Here is an 18215-nt window from a genome sequence, read left to right as displayed (position 1 = left end):
CCCTCTGCACTCTTTTTTTTTGATGTGTGGTTTCTGTGCTCCTGGGAGCCTTGGATGAATGAGACAGATCCGGGATGAGTCACCCTCTGAACCCCTGCAGGAGGCTTGTCAACATCAGGGAGCAGGGTCTTCCCTGTATACGACATCCCCAACCACCAAACTCTTCTACTTACAACTAAGAACGATTGTGTTCTGAGATCTTTTCACATCCGCCACTTCACCTAACAATTGAAAAAAACCCTCCCCTGGCAGAGTAGCTTTGTACCAAGAGGCAGAGTTTCAGAGCTGGAGCTACGCAGCCAGCTGGGCTTACCCACAAGCAGAGGTTTTGCTCTCACAGGCCTGCCCCTCAGCGCCTGCCACTGAAAGTCCTGGCTTAGGAAAGACACAAATGAGTATGCGTCTGGGACTTTGCCGGTGGCCGAGTGGTAAAGAGTCCACCTGCCGATGCAGGAGATGCAAGAGGCTGGAGTTCGATCACTGGGTAGGAATATCCCCCAGAAGAGGGAATGGCAACCCATTCCATATTCTTGCCTGGAGAATCCCTGGACAGATAACCCTGGCGGACTACAGTCCACGGGGTTGCAAAGAGTCGGACACGACTGAAGAGACTGAGCACAGCACAGACAGGAGCAAGGGCAGCTAGAGTCTGACACTGTGTCCCCTTCCATTTGCACAACCCTCAGCTCTCCCTGGAGGGTCAACAGGAGGACGAGATGCAACCCCAGGAGGAGGGCCCTCTGGGTTTCCACCACACTACCTGCCCTGCCCGCTGCCTGCCCTGGGCCCCCTGCTCCCCTGGCCAGGCCCTCTGCTTCTCCCTCGCCTACACCAGCCCTGCTTGTAGGACTCGACTGAGGTTCAGCACCACCATCCAGCATCTGAGAAAAGGGGAGCTTCAGTGAGGCTGGGGATCTGGGTGCTGTCAGGGCCTTGCCCTGGGGTTGAAAGAGGCAGCCAGGGGCCAGGGGTGGTGTGGGGAGACCTGTGGGTGAAATTGCTGAGGCCACCACAGGAACTCTGATGGGGGATCTCTTTTCTCTTCTCCGACTCAGCAAAGCCATGCCCCGACCCCCACCCACCAGTGTCATGGGAACTGTGGGTGCAGATGTATCCCCGGCTTCAGGTAGGGACCGGGTGGGTGGTCAGCAGGGCCTAGGCCAAGGGAGAGATGGAATGCTGGAAGGGCCATGTCCCCTGGGGCAGTGGGGGGTGGTCTTATTATCATCACCACAGACAAGGGTTCTGTCCCCTTAACTTTTCTTCCTTGGGGGTCCATGAGGCAGGGGGTAGTCACGGTGAGGGTGCTTCTCCCCCCAGACTACTGATAGCTTCCAGTGAAAGGTCTCAGACTTGTGATCTCCTAAGAAGAAGATTTAGCTTAAGGACCAGAGACCAGGCGTGATCTCTCAAGCGCTTTTGTGTAGCAGAGTTTTATTAAAGTATGAAAAGCACAGAGAAAGTTCTGACGTAGACATCAGAAGGGAAGGGGGAGTGCCCCCCTCCCTAGTGTTAGCAAGGAAGTTACATACTTTTTAAATTAGTAATTACAATAAATCAAAATATTGTCTTTAGGTTGTAAAGATCTTGCTAGACCCACTGAGTTATATACTTATTAAATTAGTAATTACAATAAATCAAAAGACTGTTTAGGTTGTAAAGATCTTGCTAGACCCCCTCCCATAATTTACATTTTAAGGTAACAGGATTGGCCCAAGGTTTTCAGGAAGGGAAAACTGCCCTCAAGCAGGATACATTGTTGTTATATAACCCTCAGTACAGAGTTTACACAGAGTTGTTTGTTGTAATTATCAATTCCAAGGCTTAAAGAAAAAAGCCTTTTATGTGCCTAACGATTTCCCTTATAGCTCAGTTGTGAAAGAATCTGCCTGCAATACAGGAGACCTGGGTTCAATTCCTGGGTCAGGAAGATCCCCAGGAGAAGGAAATGGCAACCCATTCCAGTATTCTTGCTCCTTGCCTGGAGACTGTCAGGGACAGAGGAGCCTGGCGGGCTACAGTCCATGGGGTCACAAGAGTCGGACACGACTTAGCAACTAAACCACCTATACCATTTGACTAAGGCTAAGGAATGGAGAGAAAAAAAGATGTTTGTTCTTCCCTCCTCCTTGAGATTTCCAGACCCCTATCACCTCCTCCTTGGGGACCCCAGACTTCTTATCGACCTGCCTAGGAATTGACTCTCTCACTACTATGATGCTGAGAGCCTCATGATATGAGAACAGACATCAACCCTGGAGCCCACAGCAGCTTCATCAAGGAGATGCAAACAGCCCTGGAGCCCCTGTGTCCCTCTCATGCCTGCCAACCCCTTTCTACACCTGGCAACCGTTCTTACCCCGCATCCCCAACCAGGCCGTCTCCCCAGGGTGAATGAGTCCCATCTCCACCACATGGAGACCTTGAACCAACCTGATCTCTGATCCGTGGTGAGAGCCCCTTAGAGCCCCGTCCAGGCCCCACAAGCCAGGTGAAAGGCCAACCCTGTCCCATTGATCGCTGCCCCGGCTGGCAGAGGCCTGGGAGACGGAGCCCTCCCTCGACCTCCTCCCCTTCCCCTCTCTCTGGATGACCAGGGCTGTGGGATCTCCATTTGGCCCAATAACAGAACTGGAGGTAAGAGGCAAGGATTGCTTTTGTTTCCATGGCTCTCAGAAGGCCCAGAGTGGCAGGGGAGGCCTGGCGGGAGGATCCCGGAGCCAAGCCATTGGGGCCCCCACACTCACCCCTGGATGCTGGCTCTGTTGGCAGAAGACAGAAGTCAGAGCCATGTCCTGGAGGGCCACGTGGGAACAGAGTGTCTCTCTGCCCCTCTGGGCCAGGGTGGGTCTCCCCACCCTCCCTCAGGAGGGAGTCACTCAGGGTCCCATAGGATGGGTGGCTGGTTCCCCGGGCGGGTCGGCCTGGGGGCACACCAGGGCCTGGGTTTGCTGGGGCTCAGGAAGGCCTCTGAAAGAGAGGGTGGAGGGAGGCTGAGGAGACATTTGGAGACAGAAGTTCAGCCAGGCCTGGTGGCTCCCCCTCCTGGCCATTCCCAGGAAGCGACACGAAGGCATGGGGTTAAGTCCAGGTGTTTGTATTCAGGCTGCATCACATGGTCCCTCAGCCAGGCCTGGACCGCACCCTACGGAGCCACACTGAGCTCCAGTGGCCTCCATGACAATGGCCACGCCGCTCATAGGGGCTGTGCCCGGTGGCTCTGTCTCTGCCTCTTCTAAGTGACTTGCACTCAGGTGTTACTTCTCTGCCGTTGTTTGTACCAGTGCAGGAGGACGAATGTCACAAACAAGAGCAGCAGCACTATCACGATCGCCATGATCACCATCTGGTTGTTGGGCACGGGCTCTGGGGAGAGAAGGGGGAGAGGTCACAGAAGTCTTCCGGTCCCAGGTGCCAGGCTCCAGAGGGGCCGCTGTCTACCCGTCACCCACGCACCCACCCCTGGGCAGCCTGCTGTCAGTCCGCATTGCAGGGATGAGTGGCAAATGGTGTTATCACTGGAGGGAAGGAGGATGGGGTCCGGGCCACCAGCCGGCCTCTGTGAGGCCGTGAGGGCAGATGGACTCAGATGGTCCCCTTGCCATGCACTGCCAGAACTCATGGTCTGCGCTGTGGCGTGGTCCAGGCCAAGCCCCTCCCTGGGCAGAGATGAGGGTGTTTCGGCCAAACTCTCTGAAGACAAAGAAGATCCTGGCCATCTAGGGCCACAGAAGCAGGACTCCAGGGGACCTTAGGGGTCAGACAGGTCAAATTTATCATTGCAGAGAGGGGTCAAGGCCAGAGAGACGAGCTTGACTTGGTTAAGGTCAGCCAGCTCACTCATGACCAAGCAACTAGTCAGGGTCCAAGCTAGGAACTCGCCAGGAGCTCCAGGGAACCCCAGGGATCAAGTGCCGTTTCCCCGAGTGCCTCCCCTGAGCTGGCAGAGAGTGGGGCGAAGGCGTTCTCTTCCCCTGAAGGGCTGAAAGCAAATGTCCCCCCTCCTGATCTGTGGGCTCCCCCTCACCTTTAACTTCAAGCCTCTGGGGATCTGAGACTCTGTGGACAAGGCCACCGCCACGAGAGCGCAGGTCCATCTGGGCCTCGCACGAGAAGTTATGGTGGCCGTCTTCCCTGTGAGCTGTGGTGTTGTGGGTGACCACGGCATCTTGGGGGAAGGGTGCTGTCCCCACAAAGGTGTGATTGTACAAGACCTCAGTACCACGGAGCAGGGTGACAGTGAGGCCTTCGAGGGGTGCCACGGCGGGGACCAGGCACTCGATGGTGAACAGTGTCCCTACGGCCACTGAGGTGTGCGACAGCGTCAGCAGCACTTGCTTTGGAGGGTCTGCAGGAAAGCGGAAGGGAGGTCTGCTCAGGATGGGGGTGCAGCTCGGGCAGGCCCCACCCAGCCCAGCCCATCCCCTGTGACCACGGTGTTCTCAGGAAGTGGGCTGGGGCTGGACGGAGGAAGCAGTTCAGGGTGAACGATGTCCTGGGTGGTAGTTTCAGGGACCTGATGACTTCTGCAATGGACAAGAATGGAGGTGCCCTGGTGTCTCCAAAGAAGAGGTTCAGAATCAGTTCAGTCAACTAGAAAGATAAAAGTTTTGGCTGTGTCTCTTTCCTCTCCATAAATTCAATAGAAATTTCAAAAATGAAACAGTTGGGTAGTTTTGTTGAGAGAGACTTAGAAGGGAGTACTCACTGGAATGGGGCCATGAATTGTGAGGGTCTTCAGAGGTGGGGGCAAGAGTCAGAGCTGCCTTGGTTTTCAGGATCAGGGTTAAAACATTGCTCTCCCTTAAATATTAAACTCCATGGTTCCCTGAGTTTCCTTTTTTTTTAAATCCAAGATTTATTTCTTTGGTTGTGCCAGGTCTTAATTGTGGTATGTGGGATCTAGTTCTCTGACCAGGGACCAAACCTGGGTCCCCTCCATTGGGAGTGCATAGTCTTAGCCAATGGACAACCAAGACATCTCCCTGGGTTCATTTTTGAACTAGAATACCTAGCCCCCATTACCCCAGGATAATGTGGTCGATTTAGGACATCTTTCTCCTCATTTGTCCACTGATGACAGATCTGAGCAATACCCTGGGTGCTGAGCTTCCAGGAGAACCCTGGTCTCTCCATGGTCTCTGTGGCCTATGACAGGTGTGTGTGTGTGATGGTCACACATTTGGAAAGGGCCGTCAGGGGAACATAAGACCACGACCCTCTCTCCAGGAGGTGAATGGGTTACTGTAGAGTGTGCCAGCCCTCCTGATGCAGTCCCTGTTGCTTGTCAGGGGATGTGGGGTGTTCTGGTGATGGGGGTGCTCTCCAGCTGGGAGGAGATTCTGGGAAACGAATTTTAGGTTTGTCTAAACCTTGCTTGGATTGCTGCTTCTGAGCAAATCTCAACATCCCAGTTGCTGGCAGGGTTCGAGGAGGCCAGGGGAGGGTGTGAGCAGATTCTGAGCCTGTGCCTGGATCTGAAGCCCAGGGAGGTGCAGGCCATAGGAGAGTGCCCAGGAGCAGTGACAGAGCAGCTCGTTGTGGGTTTGCAGACACGGGCTCCGGCCTCGGGGAACAGGGCCCCGTGGGCGACACTCACAGAACACGGTGATGTTGAAAACTTTGGTCTCCTGCTTGCCGGCGCAGATGAAACTGCACAGGAGCTGCTCATCCTTGGAGATGTTGTAGACCCTGAACAGCTTCCACTGAGCCTGGCTCTCCAGGACAGTCTTGTTTAGGTCTGTCTCCAGAACAAGTTTCTTGGGGTCCGTACAGCTGGCAGTGCAATTAATCACTTGAACCTCTCCAGACCCCACCATCAGGTGCTCTGGCCCCTCGAACGCCTTCTCACCAGACCCTGGAAGGACACAAAACACTGCTCAGCGGACACCCCCGCTGCCCTGCCCGGCGTGGCTGCCCACATGCGCAGTCTCATCAGTGGGTCCCTTCTGCTCCTCCCTCTGTTCAGACATTACTGCCTCTGGTCTAGACCAAGGGGGATGCTCCCTAGCTGTCTCCCTGCCCCTGACTGCTCTTCCAGCTTGTCCCCTCCAGGTGAGTCTTCCTCATGCACATCTTCTATCCCCATGGAGATTACATTTGAACTCGCCCCCCAGCCCAAATCACCCCTCCTCTGAAGGCCTCCCTGACCTGGAGGTGGATGGTGTCCCCTCAGGCCCCATGTGCATGAGTTCAGCTCCTCCCTCACTCCTTGCCTCTCTCCTGCAAATCCTTGTAGAATACCAGCTGTGTAGCAGGCACTGTTCTAGGCTCTGGGGAGCCATCAGAGACCGAAGAAATTCAAAGGTTGCCCTTGTGGAGCTCTCGCTGCCGCGAAGGACACAAAGTAACCAACAAGCGAACTAACCAGCCTGTCAATTGGTTGGTAGCCCCCAGAGAGGAAATAGGGAGTGGGGTGGGGCTGCTGCGTTAAATACTGTGCTCAGGACAGGTTTCATGGAAACAGTGACATTTGAGGAAAGGAGGAAGGAAATGGGGGGAGCTTGGCCGCCAGTGTGTGCAGAGGGCAGAAAACTAGCAGTGCCAAGACCCTGGGGAGAAGACACCAGGATGGCTGGAACCCAGCGAGGAAGAAGGCCAAGAATCGGAACTGATCTCAGCCAACTGGGCCTGTGCTCTGTCCTGTGTTCCCACCACACCCACACGCCCACATCTAGCCCTCAGCTGGGGAAAGAGAAAGGTTCTCTAGGGAGAGAGAGAGAGCTGCCTTTGAATCCCGAGTTTGCCAGCTCTGTGGCCTTGGGCAAAGTGCTTTCCTTTTCTGTGCCTCAGTTTCTCCATCTGTCAAATGGGCTAGTAATCCCTTTCCTGCATGGTCGTCATGAAGGCACCTGACAGGTTTTCCAAAACAGAGTACTCACACCTGGAGGCATTCTCCTTCCCTGTCCCCTGCACCACCCAGAAAGGGCTTCATTTGCACTTTCATGGTCAGCAGAAGACGATGCCGTCCACTGACCTCTGCTGTCCACTGGCCACCTCTGAAGACCCGCTGGGACGTTCCCTTACTTTCCCTTGAGCCCCAGCCTCCTTGGTCTCCCATCAGTCTCCCCGACCTGCCACATCCACACACCCTGAAGTTATGGGGCCTGTTCAACCCAAAGTGTGAAGGCCAGGTCCCCCATCTGCTGCCCCGGGGTCATGGGGTCATGGGGAAACCAGGCTTGCATAGCATCCCACACCCGTGGTGGGCAGTCGTTCTGCTCAAAGCCTCAGCGACTTTGGGACCAGGACCCCCTTTTCCACACGACACCAGGGGAACAGGCGCCCTATCCTCTGGCAGGAACACACCCAGTCTGGACCCCCAGGCTCACCTCGGCAGCAGAGCAGGGCGAGAAAGGCTGTGAGCGCTCCCCAGCCACCAAAAGGGGACATCTCGGGTGGCGTCCGCAGGCTCACAGGGAAGAGCTGAGGACTGCCTGCAGAGAGGTGAAGGGCTCCGGTCAGGCAGGCAGCGGGGAGGAATTGCAGCTGCAGTCCTGAACCCCCAGCCTTCTGGAAGCTGATGACCATATTTCCTCTCATTATCTGAGTGGTCTTGGGGAGGCCACCTGGAAGGCCAGCTCCCAGGGCCACAGGTCTGCAAGAAGCTGGGCAGAGGAAGCCAGGAGCCAGCTGATAAGCGGGACATACCTAGTCCTCCTGGCACGCTGCCATCAGGGGTGGACAGGCACCCGGGGCCCATGTGTGTGTGACGCCTGTGCACACGGGGCATTGACCGCTACAAGCCCCAAATCTGGAGAGCCCTGAATCCCACAGGACACTTTTTTGGTGTCAACAAGGGAGGGACTTTCCAAGTCGGAAAGAGGGTTTGGGAGGCGATAGCTGGACATTCTCCCCTGTCCTCTGCCCCTTCCCTTTTAGATTTCTGGTGATGCACACGGTCCCCAGGCACTTTCTTGTCTGTTTTCTTAACTCAATGTGATTTCATGTTACTAATTCAAGGAGGAAGGAAAAGGAAACCAACATTTCACTGATGCCTATTCTCTGTTAGGGACTAAATTAAGGTTTTAATATATTGTCTCATTATCACACCAAATCTAGCCATGTTGATTGTGCATCTGAGGAAGTTCAGGGCTCAGGTGAATTACTAACTTGCCTAAATCACAACGATATTAGGTGATGGAACTGCGGTGAGAATTTAGGAATGAGGAGTGGTTGGTTGGAGAATTGGTGGTTGCCAGGGATTAAAGGGAGGGAGACATGGACTGAAAGAGCAGAGAGGACTTTAGGACGGGGAAGCTGCTCTGTTTGCTACTACAATGGTGCATACGTGTCAGCACACACGTGCCCAAACCCACAGAATGTACACACCAAGACTGAACTGTGATGTCCACTATGATCTTTGTGTGATAATGATGTGTCAATGCAGGCTCATCAGTCAGGAGAAATGGACCACTCTGGTGGGGGATGTTGGTAACAGGAGAGGCTGTGCATGTGTGGGGACAGGAGGTATGTGGCAAGTCTCTACTTCCCCTAAGTTTTGCTCTAAGCCTAAAACTGCTCTTCTAAAAAGAAGTCTACTAAAAAAATGGAGGTAGTGGAGGACAGAGGAGCTGGTGTGTTACAGTCCATGGGGTTGAAAGAGTCGCCACGACTTAGACTGAACAACAACAGAAAAATAGCTCAAACACACCACCCTGGAGGGCAGCCTTCTGGGTCAGGATGCTTGTCAGCCATGGATGGTTGTTGCAAATGCAGGCTTTTCTGTCTTCCCTGACGGTCCAGTAGTTAAGACTCTGCTTCCAAGTGTTTGATCCCTGGTCTGGGGAACTAACATTCCATATGGGCGTTCCATATGTGCGTGGCATAGCCAAAAATAAAGAAACTGCAGGTTTTTAAACTCCATTTTTAGCAGGTTTAGAGGAAGTCATTTACTCGGTCATGTCTAAATTTTTATCTCGAATTAATTTTTAAAATATGTATTTACTCGGCTGCACCAAGTCTTAGTTCTGGCATGCGGGATCTAGTTCCCTGACCAGGGATGGAACCCAGACCCCATGCATTGGAAACTCGAAGTCTTAGCCACTGGACCACCAGGGAATTTCCTCCGATTACACTTTAAAAGATATTTAAACACAAAACCCAGTTCTACATTGTTTATGAGACACATCTAATGAGTAAGAGTGTGGAATGGTGGAATGAAAAAAGATATACCAGGCAAAAGCTAACCAAAAGAAAAGCCGGGAAAGGTTTATTCATATCAAAGAAGAAGGAATTTTAAGACAAAAACTATTTATGAGGGATACAATGAGTACCTAGATTAAACGGTCAACTCATACAGAAATTATAATTGTTGTAAACTTGTAAGCACTTAGCTTGAAGGAACAACAAAGAGATAAAACCATCATCATAGCAAGAAATTTTAATACAACATCTCTCTGTTATGAATAATGAAGCAAATGTGAAAAGATGCTCAGCATCATTCATCATGAGGGAAAGGCACATCAAAGCCACAATGAGACATCACCCCACCACTGTCAGAATGGTTATCATCAAAGACAACAAATAAAAACATTGGCAAGGGTGTGGAGAAAAGGGAGCCCTCGTGTCCTCCTGGTGGGATTGTAAATTGGTGCGAATGCTGTGGAGAAACGTGTGGGAGTGCCTCAAAAATTAAAAATAGAACTGCCGTATGATCCAGCAATTTCACTTTCTGGGTATTCTCCTGAAAAAAACAAAAGCACTAATTCGACAACATATATGCGCACCAATGTCCACTGTGGCGTTATTTCCAATAGCCAACATGTGAAAGCCATCTGAATGTTCATCCATAGATGCATGAATAAAGATGTGTTTGGTATAACTACACAACGGAATATTATTCAGCCATAAAGAATGAAATCTTGCCATTTTCGACAACACGGACAGACCTAGAGGGTATTATCCCAAGTGCAATGACCCAGACAGAGACAGACAAGTACCATATGATCTCACATATATGCAGAATCTGAAAAACAAAACAAACAAAACCAAAACCAGGCTCCTATATATAGAAAACAAATGGGTGGTTGCTGGAGGCGAAGGGGCCGAGCAGGGTCCAAAATAGATGAATGGGATTAAGAGGGGCAAAGCACCAATTACAGAGTAAGCCACAGGGATGTAATACAGCATGAGGAATATGGTCAGTGATATCGGAATAACTTTGTATGGAAGCAGGTGGATACTAGACTTATTGTGATAACTGCATAATGTAGGCAAATACCAAACCACTGTGTAGAACACCTGAAGGTTACATAATACTGTATATTATAAGCCAGTCTAAAAATATGAAGTAATGTCTCTTGCAATTCACAAAAGAAGAAGACTATAGATTCATAGAAACAGAAAGCAGAACAGTGGTTGCCAGGGCCTGGGGGCAGGGGGAAATGGTGAGTTGTTTGCTTAATGGGTATAGACTTTCAGTTTTGTGAGATAAAAAAGTTTTGAGATCCATCGTGAAACAATGTGAATGTAACCCAACCAAATTGACATTTAAAAAGAGTTATGTGGTGTATTTTGTGTTGGGTGTATTTTACCATAATTGAACATTTAATTTACACAACGTTGTAAATCTTCAATAAGCTTAAAAATTCAAAATTTACAAAAATTAAAAACTTATGAATCGTTTATGCCAAGAAATATGAACCCAAGTAGAACAAGTCTTAGAAAAAGTCAGTTCGGTTCAGTGGCTCAGTCGTGTCCGACTCTTTGTGGACACGCAAAAGGTACCTAACTTGATTGAAGAAGAAATAAAAAGCCTGAACAGTTTTACAACTATTATAGAAATTACATCCATAATTTGAAATCTCCCCACAAAGGAAATATCAAGTCTAGATAGCATTACAGAAGTTTAAGTAGGGATCATTTTAATCTTACAAAAACTCTCTCTGAGAATGAAAATAGCAGGAACACGCTGTCTTTCTAAGAGGCCGGTGGAACCTTAATGCCAAAATGAGACAAGAATAGGATGAAATAGAAAAATTAGAAGCCAGTGTCACTCGTGAATACAAATGCAAAATAAAAACACAAACAAACCAAATCTAGCCATGTGTTAAAAACATTAGACATCATATCCAAGTTAGGCTTAGCTATGAAAAGCTGGTCGCACGATAGAAGAGAAAGCTGCAAATGTCATTTATTATTGTCGGGAATAGTAAACTTTGGTGCTTTATGTCACGATACTTCTGCCCTGCTCTGGAATCCTCTCTATTTACAGCAGATAATTTCCTGCAACCTGAGACTCACCTTATGTTCCATGACCCCACCTCAAGTTTATACCATGTTTCCTTTTTGCTTTTTTGCCTCAGGGTCTTCTTCAATGCTTTAGGAGTCACTTAGATACCTGCTAGTGTTTCTTAGAAGCCTAGGAGTGTCAAGTTCCCTAACATGAAACCCTCAACCAAGGAGAGGCCAAGAGCTAGGAGAAACATGGCCCAGCCTCTTTCTTTTGGGGTGGCAGTTCTAGCCAGCATCCTGTAGACCTATCAGAGATTCTGAAAGGCTTCAACTCCCTTTGCTTACACCCGCAACCTCAGTTATGCATCTTCTATTGGCTTTCTCTCCCCTGGTTCAGTCTTCTTCCTTCACTCCCTACTTCCTGGCCTCAATCATTAAGTAATCTACCTGAACTGAAGTCCTTGTTGCAGGCTCTACTCTGAAGGAGTCCAAACTAAAATCTTATGTTACAGATTTAGGAAGAAAAAACATATGATCATCTTAACAGATCTAGGGAAAAAAATGATGACATTCAATATTCTTTCATGATAAAACCTCTTAGCAGACTAGAAGGAAATATCCTTAACATGATAAAGGAAACTCAGAAAAAGTTTGCATGTGTACTATTATTTTTTTAACATCCGTATTATCTTTTTAAAGAGTACATCTTCAGAGTAATTCCTTTAAAATCTGGAACCAAACAAGGATGCCCACTATCTTTGCTTGTATGTTAACATTTTACCAGATGTCCTAGACAATATAGTAAGACAAGAAAAAGAAATTAAAGGCTTAGGGATGGGAAAAGAGCAAAATCATAAGTTTTTTCATATGATGTGGTTGCCTAGATAGAACATTCAAATGAATGATTCAAAATAATCAGAGATTTTAGCAAGACAGCTAGCTGTAAGATCAATATCCAAAAAGAAATTGCTTTTGTATAGAACAGTAACATACAAAAATGTAATTTAGGACTTCCCTGTTGGTCCAGTGGTTAAGACTCTGCACTTATACTGCAGGGGCCACAGGTTTGATCCCTGGTCAGGGAAGTTCTGCATGCTGCACAGAGCATCCAGGAAAGAAAAGTAATTTTAAAAGCACACTATGTTATAGCAGCAAAAAGATAGAAGTGATACATATACAGAAACAAAAAGATAGCAGAATATAAGACTTAAAGTCAGAAATTTCTAACACACAATTGAAAGACATTGAACACAATTTAAATAAATGTAGAACCCGCCCATGTTTGTGACTAAGGGATTCAATATTATAATGAGGACAATGTTCTTCCTATAGATTTAATGCAATTCTAATAGATCCCAGTAAGGGATTTCATGGAAAACAAAAGATGATTCTAAACCTTATTATGGAATGAACAAAAGGACCAAGACACCCCTAAAGAAGAATAAAATGAGGGGATTTGCCCTACTAGATATGAAGACTTACTATAAAATATAATTTTATTGTAGATGAAGGCAAATTAACCAGTGGAACAGTAAAGTGCCCAGAAATAGTCTTGTGTGAAACTCACACCTGACAAACATGGCCCTGGAGATCACTGGGTGGAGAAGGAGATAAAAATGAATGATGCTTCATCAACTGGTCAACTATATGGAGAAAAAGGATGGGAAATGTATCCCTACATTGCTCCCTTCATTGGGAGGGATGTATCCCCTCATTCCTCACCTGGAATGAAGAAATCAATTCTATCTAATTTAAAGATTTACATGTAAAAGAACACTTTAAAAAGTTTTATAAGAAAATATATAATTAGTCACTCAGTCGTGTCCAACTCTGTGACCCAGTGGACTGTAGACTGCCAGGATCCATTGTCCATGGGATTTCCCAGGCGAGAATACTGGAGTGGGTTGCCATTTCCTACTTCAGGAGATCTTCCTGACCCAGGGGTCAAGCCCTTGGCTCCTGCAGTGGATCCTGTGTTGCAGGCAAATTCTTTACCTGCTGAGCCACCAGGGAAATCCATAAAAAAATATAGGAGAGTATGTTTACGTCCTTGGGGCAAGGAAGGATTTCCTAAGCAAGACCTCAAGATCACCACTGCTAGAAAAAACAACTGATAATTTTGAGTATATTAAAGACATGATGAACATTTCAAAGAAAACAAAATGTCTCGGAGCAAGGGAAATTAAAACCACAATGAGGAACCACTTTATATCTACTAGATTGGCAGAAGTTAAGAAAGTTGACAAGACCAATTGTTGGAGAGGCTGTGGGTCAATAGGAACTCGTATATTGCTGGTGAGAGTGTTTTTTGGTTCTCTGAGAAATAATCAGGCATTATCTTCTAATGCTGAATAGTGCCATTCCGTATAACCCACAATTCCACCCTTAGATATATGCCCTAGAGAAACTCTTGCGCTAAGAACCAGAAGACCTGTCCCCTTCTTACTATCTGTATGACCCTGGGCAAGTCGCTTTAATCTCTGGGTGCCTCAGTTTTCTCTTCTGTAAAATGGGATTAACCATAGCACATTCCTTATAGACATAGTGTGTGGATTAAACTAATTAAATGACAATATTTAAAAGTATTCAAAACAGTAGCTGGCACACAGTATATGTTATATAACTATTACATAAAATGAAAATAAATGCATGTGTGATAAAGCACTAAACTGCATATGTGATAAAGCACTAAATTAAAGAAAGAATCAAGAGAAGAATAGAAACAGACTTCGGGAGGGTGGTTACTGATGTCTGGGTGGAGCTGAGTAGCACAGCAGGTAGATGGAAAGTTTAGTGGTAGTTCGTCCTTGGGTTGAGTGTTGGGTTCAGGGCTGATCGTTATATTATCTTACTGTGCAATGCACATGCATGTTACATAGATGTGTTCATTATGTGTCACATGGTAAATTTCACAAAAAGAATACAAAGGGAAAAGAGAAATTCCTACATATCTAGAAAGAAGAGGCTGCTTGAGACTATGAGCCACAGGGTAGGAAAGTCCCTTCTAACCAGGTAGGACTTCATTGAATGGGATTCATCAGGAACCTTGGGTGTGACCCCAAGAGGCTGGGGACTATACTTGTCCCTTAAGCATCAGCTCTGAGCTCAGTCCAGATGACTGGACCCATGTGGGCCATGGTGGGAAGGCAGCCCCAGGCTTCTAAGTCAGTTGTGTGGTTGACAGAGCAGGGGAGGAAGAGAAAGGACAAAAACAGGAAATAACCACAAAGCAATAGGCTGTTGGACTCAGAGAGATGGCTGGCTGAGCTCCTCATGCAACGACCAACCAGCCGGAGGAAATTTTGTAGTAACTGCAGCCCCTGGGCTTATGGGAAGACAGGGAGAGAGAGAACAAGAACTCAAATGTTGATTGACAGTCTATCCCAAGCCCTTTCCACTCTGCCAAGAGGGAAGCAGGGAGCATCACCTTACCTGTATCTGCAAACGGGTGATGCCGTGATGGGTAAACAGGGTGGCCGAGGTCCAGCTTCCAGCAGCCGTTGTTCCCTGGGCTGCTGCTGGTTCAACAAGTGTTGCCTGGTTTTTCACTGATTTCCCTTCTCAGAAGTCACGTGCTTCCTGTCTCAGCTCTGACCTCACACTAACATCACTTTCTGTTTATTACTTCTTGTTTTAAATCCCGGTAAATATATACCGGGGCTTCCCAGGTGGCTCATTGTTTAAGGATCCGCCTGCCAATGAAGGAGCCGATTCCTGAGTCAGGAAGATCCCCTGGAGAATGAAATGACACCCCACTCCAGTGTTCTTTCCGGGAACTCCCAAGGACAGAGGAGTCTGGTGGGGTATAGTGCATGGAGTCCCAAATAGTCAGACATGACTGAGCATGCACGCACGCATTCAAGGGACCAAGACAGTTGAGGCCACACAAGCTGAAGACTCCCTGGTTGGGGATCTTAGTTCCTCAACCAGGAATTAAGCTCGGGTCAGAGCAGTGAAACTGCTACTCATCACTGGACCAGCAGGAAATTCCCTCTGCACTCTTTTTTTTTGATGTGTGGTTTCTGTGCTCCTGGGAGCCTTGGATGAATGAGACAGATCTGGGATGAGTCACCCTCTGAACCCCTGCAGGAGGCTTGTCAACATCAGGGAGCAGGGTCTTCCTGTATACGACATCCCCAACCACCAAACTCTTCCACTTACACCTAGGAACGATTGTGTTCTGACATCTTTTCACATCCGCCACTTCACCTAACAATTAAAAAAAACCCTCCCCTGGCAGAGTAGCTTTGTACCAAGAGGCAGAGTTTCAGAGCTGGTGCTAGGCAGCCAGCTGGGCTCACCCACAAGCAGAGGTTTTGCTCTCACAGGCCTGCCCCTGAGCACCTGCCACTGAAAGTCCTGGCTTAGGAAAGACACAAATGAGTATGCGTCTGGGACTTTCCCGGTGGCCGAGTGGTAAAGAGTCCACCTGCCAATGCAGGAGATGCAAGAGGCTGGAGTTCGATCACTGGGTAGGAATATCCCCCAGAAGAGGGAATGGCAACCCGTTCCATATTCTTGCCTGGGGAATCCATTGACAGATAACCCTGGTGGACTACAGTCCACGGGGTTGCAAAGAGTCGGACACGACTGAAGAGACTGAGCACAGCACAGACAGGAGCAAGGGCAGGGAGAGTCTGACACTGTGTCCCCTTCCATTTGCACAACCCTCAGCTCTCCCTGGAGGGTCAACAGGAGGAGAGGACGGAACCCCAGGAGGAGGGCCCTCTGGGTTTCCACCACACTACCTGCCCTGCCCGCTGCCTGCCCTGGGCCCCCTGCTCCCTTGGCCAGGCCCTCTTCTTCCCCCTCGCCAGGCCCTCTCCTTCCCCCTCGCCTACACCAGCCCTGCTTGTAGGACTCGACTAAGGTTCAGCACCACCATCCAGCATCTGAGAAAAGGGGAGCTTCAGTGAGGCTGGCGGTCTGGGTGCTGTCAGGGCCTTGCCCTGGGGTTGAAAGAGGCAGCCAGGGGCCAGGGGTGGTGTGGGGAGACCTGTGGGTGAAATTGCTGAGGCCACCCCAGGATCTCTGATGGGGGATCTCTTTTCTCTTCTCCATCTCAGCAGAGTCGTGCCCCAACCCCCACCCACCAGTGCCATGGGAACTCTGGGTGCAGATGTATCCCCAGCTTCAGGTAGGGACCAGGTGGGTGGTCAGCAGGGCCTAGGCCAAGGGAGAGATCGGAATGCTGGAAGGGCCATGTGCCCTGGGGCGGTGGGGGGTGGTCTTATAATCATCACCACAGACAAGGGTTCTGTCTCCTTAACTTTTCTTCCTTGGGGTCCACTGAGGCAGGGGGTAGTCACGGTGAGGGTGCTTCTCCCCCCAGACTACTGATAGCTTCCAGTGAAAGGTCTCAGACTCGTGATCTCCTAAGAAGAAAATTTAGCTTAGGGACCAGAGACCAGGCGTGATCTCTCAAGTGCTTTTGTGTAGCAGAGTTTTATTAAAGTATGAAAAGCACAGAGAAAGCTTCTGACATAGACATCAGAAGGGAAGGGGGAGTGCCCCCCTCCCTAGTGTTAGCAAGGGAGTTATATACTTTTTAAATTAGTAATTACAATAAATCAAAATATTGTCTTTAGGTTGTAAAGATCTTGCTAGACCCACTGAGTTATATACTTATTAAATTAGTAATTACAATAAATCAAAAGACTGTTTAGGTTGTAAAGATCTTGCTAGACCCCCTCCCATAATTTACATTTTAAGATAACAGGATTGGCCCAAGGTTTTCAGGAAGGGAAAACTGCCCTCAAGCAGGATACATTGTTGTTATATAACCCTCAGTACAGAGTTTAAACAAAGTTGTTTGTTGTAATTATCAATTCCAAGGCTTAAAGAAAAAAGCCTTTTATGTGCCTAAGGACTTCCCTTATAGCTCAGTTGTGAAAGAATCTGCCTGCAATACAGGAGACCTGGGTTCAATTCCTGGGTCAGGAAGATCCCCAGGAGAAAGAAATGGCAACCCATTCCAGTATTCTTGCTCCTTGCCTGGAGACTGTCAGGGACAGAGGAGCCTGGCGGACTACAGTCCATGGGGTCACAAGAGTCGGACACGACTTAGTGACTAAACCACCCATACCATGTGACTAAGGCTAAGGAATGGAGAGAAAAAACGATGTTTGTTCTTCCCTCCTCCTTGAGATTTCCAGACCCCTATCACCTCCTCCTTGGGGAGCCCAGACTTCTTACCGACCTGCCTAGGAATTGACTCTCTCACTACTATGATGCTGAGAGCCTCATGATATGAGAACAGACATCAACCCTGGAGCCCACACCAGCTTCATCACGGAGCTGCAAACAGCCCTGGAGCCCCCGTGTCCCTCTCATGCCTGCCAACCCCTTTCTACACCTGGCAACCGTTCTTACCCCGCATCCCCAACCAGGCCATCTCCCCAGAGTGGATGAGTCCCATCTCCACCACACGGAGACCTTCAACCAACCTGTTCTCTGATCCGGGTGAGGGTCCCTTAGAGCCCCGTCCAGGCCCCGGAAGCCACGTGAAAGGCCAACCCTGTCCCGCTGATCGCTGCCCCAGCTCGCAGAGGCCTGGGAGATGGAGCCCTCCATCGACCTCCTCCCCTTCCCCTCCCTCTGGATGACCAGGGCTGCAGGATCTCCATTTGGCCCAATAACAGAACTGGAGGTAAGAGGCAAGGATTGCTTTTGTTTCCATGGCTCTCAGAAGGCCCTGAGTGGCAGGGGAGGCCTGGCGGGAGGATCCCGGAGCCAAGCCATTGGGGCCCCCACACTCACCCCTGGATGCTGGCTCTGTTGGCAGAAGACAGAAGTCAGAGCCATGTCCTGGAGGGCCACGTGGGAACAGAGTGTCTCTCTGCCCCTCTGGGCCAGGGTGGGTCTCCCCACCCTCCCTCAGGAGGGAGTCACTCAGGGTCCCATAGGATGGGTGGCTGGTTCCCCGGGTGGGTCGGCCTGGGGGCACACCAGGGCCTGGGTTTGCTGGGGCTCAGGAAGGCCTCTGAAAGAGAGGGTGGAGGGAGGCTGAGGAGACATTTGGAGACAGAAGTTCAGCCAGG

The 18215-nt window shown here is 49.3% G+C and overlaps 1 protein-coding gene and 1 non-coding gene across 4 annotated transcripts in view; one reads left to right on the top strand and one right to left on the bottom strand.

Annotated features, from left to right (window-relative positions):
- Positions 1-1834: 1834 nt before the first annotated feature.
- The window catches only part of LOC102404129 (intercellular adhesion molecule 2), a 35368-nt gene continuing 18987 nt past the window's right edge, over positions 1835-18215 (bottom strand). Inside the window, exons 8-10 of one of the 3 annotated variants that reach the window (XM_025279833.3) lie at positions 7332-7436; positions 5600-5857; positions 1835-3366 (exon numbers count right to left, since the gene is read on the bottom strand). In XM_025279833.3, coding sequence (XP_025135618.3) covers positions 5848-5857; positions 7332-7436 — 115 coding nt within the window. In that variant the 3' untranslated portion in view covers positions 1835-3366; positions 5600-5847. Of the gene's footprint in view, positions 3367-5599; positions 5858-7331; positions 7437-14607; positions 14868-17130; positions 18158-18215 lie in introns of those variants that run through there. The other 2 variants (XM_044938763.2, XM_045164778.1) reach the window with 2 other exon arrangements.
- TRNAI-UAU lies at positions 12187-12261 on the top strand. The gene has a single exon. It is a non-coding gene; the product is annotated as a tRNA-Ile (tRNA).

Source organism: Bubalus bubalis, chromosome 3, assembly GCF_019923935.1.
Source record: "Bubalus bubalis isolate 160015118507 breed Murrah chromosome 3, NDDB_SH_1, whole genome shotgun sequence".
Taxonomy (NCBI): domain Eukaryota; kingdom Metazoa; phylum Chordata; class Mammalia; order Artiodactyla; family Bovidae; genus Bubalus; species Bubalus bubalis.
This window is presented reverse-complemented; position numbering and strand designations above follow the sequence as displayed.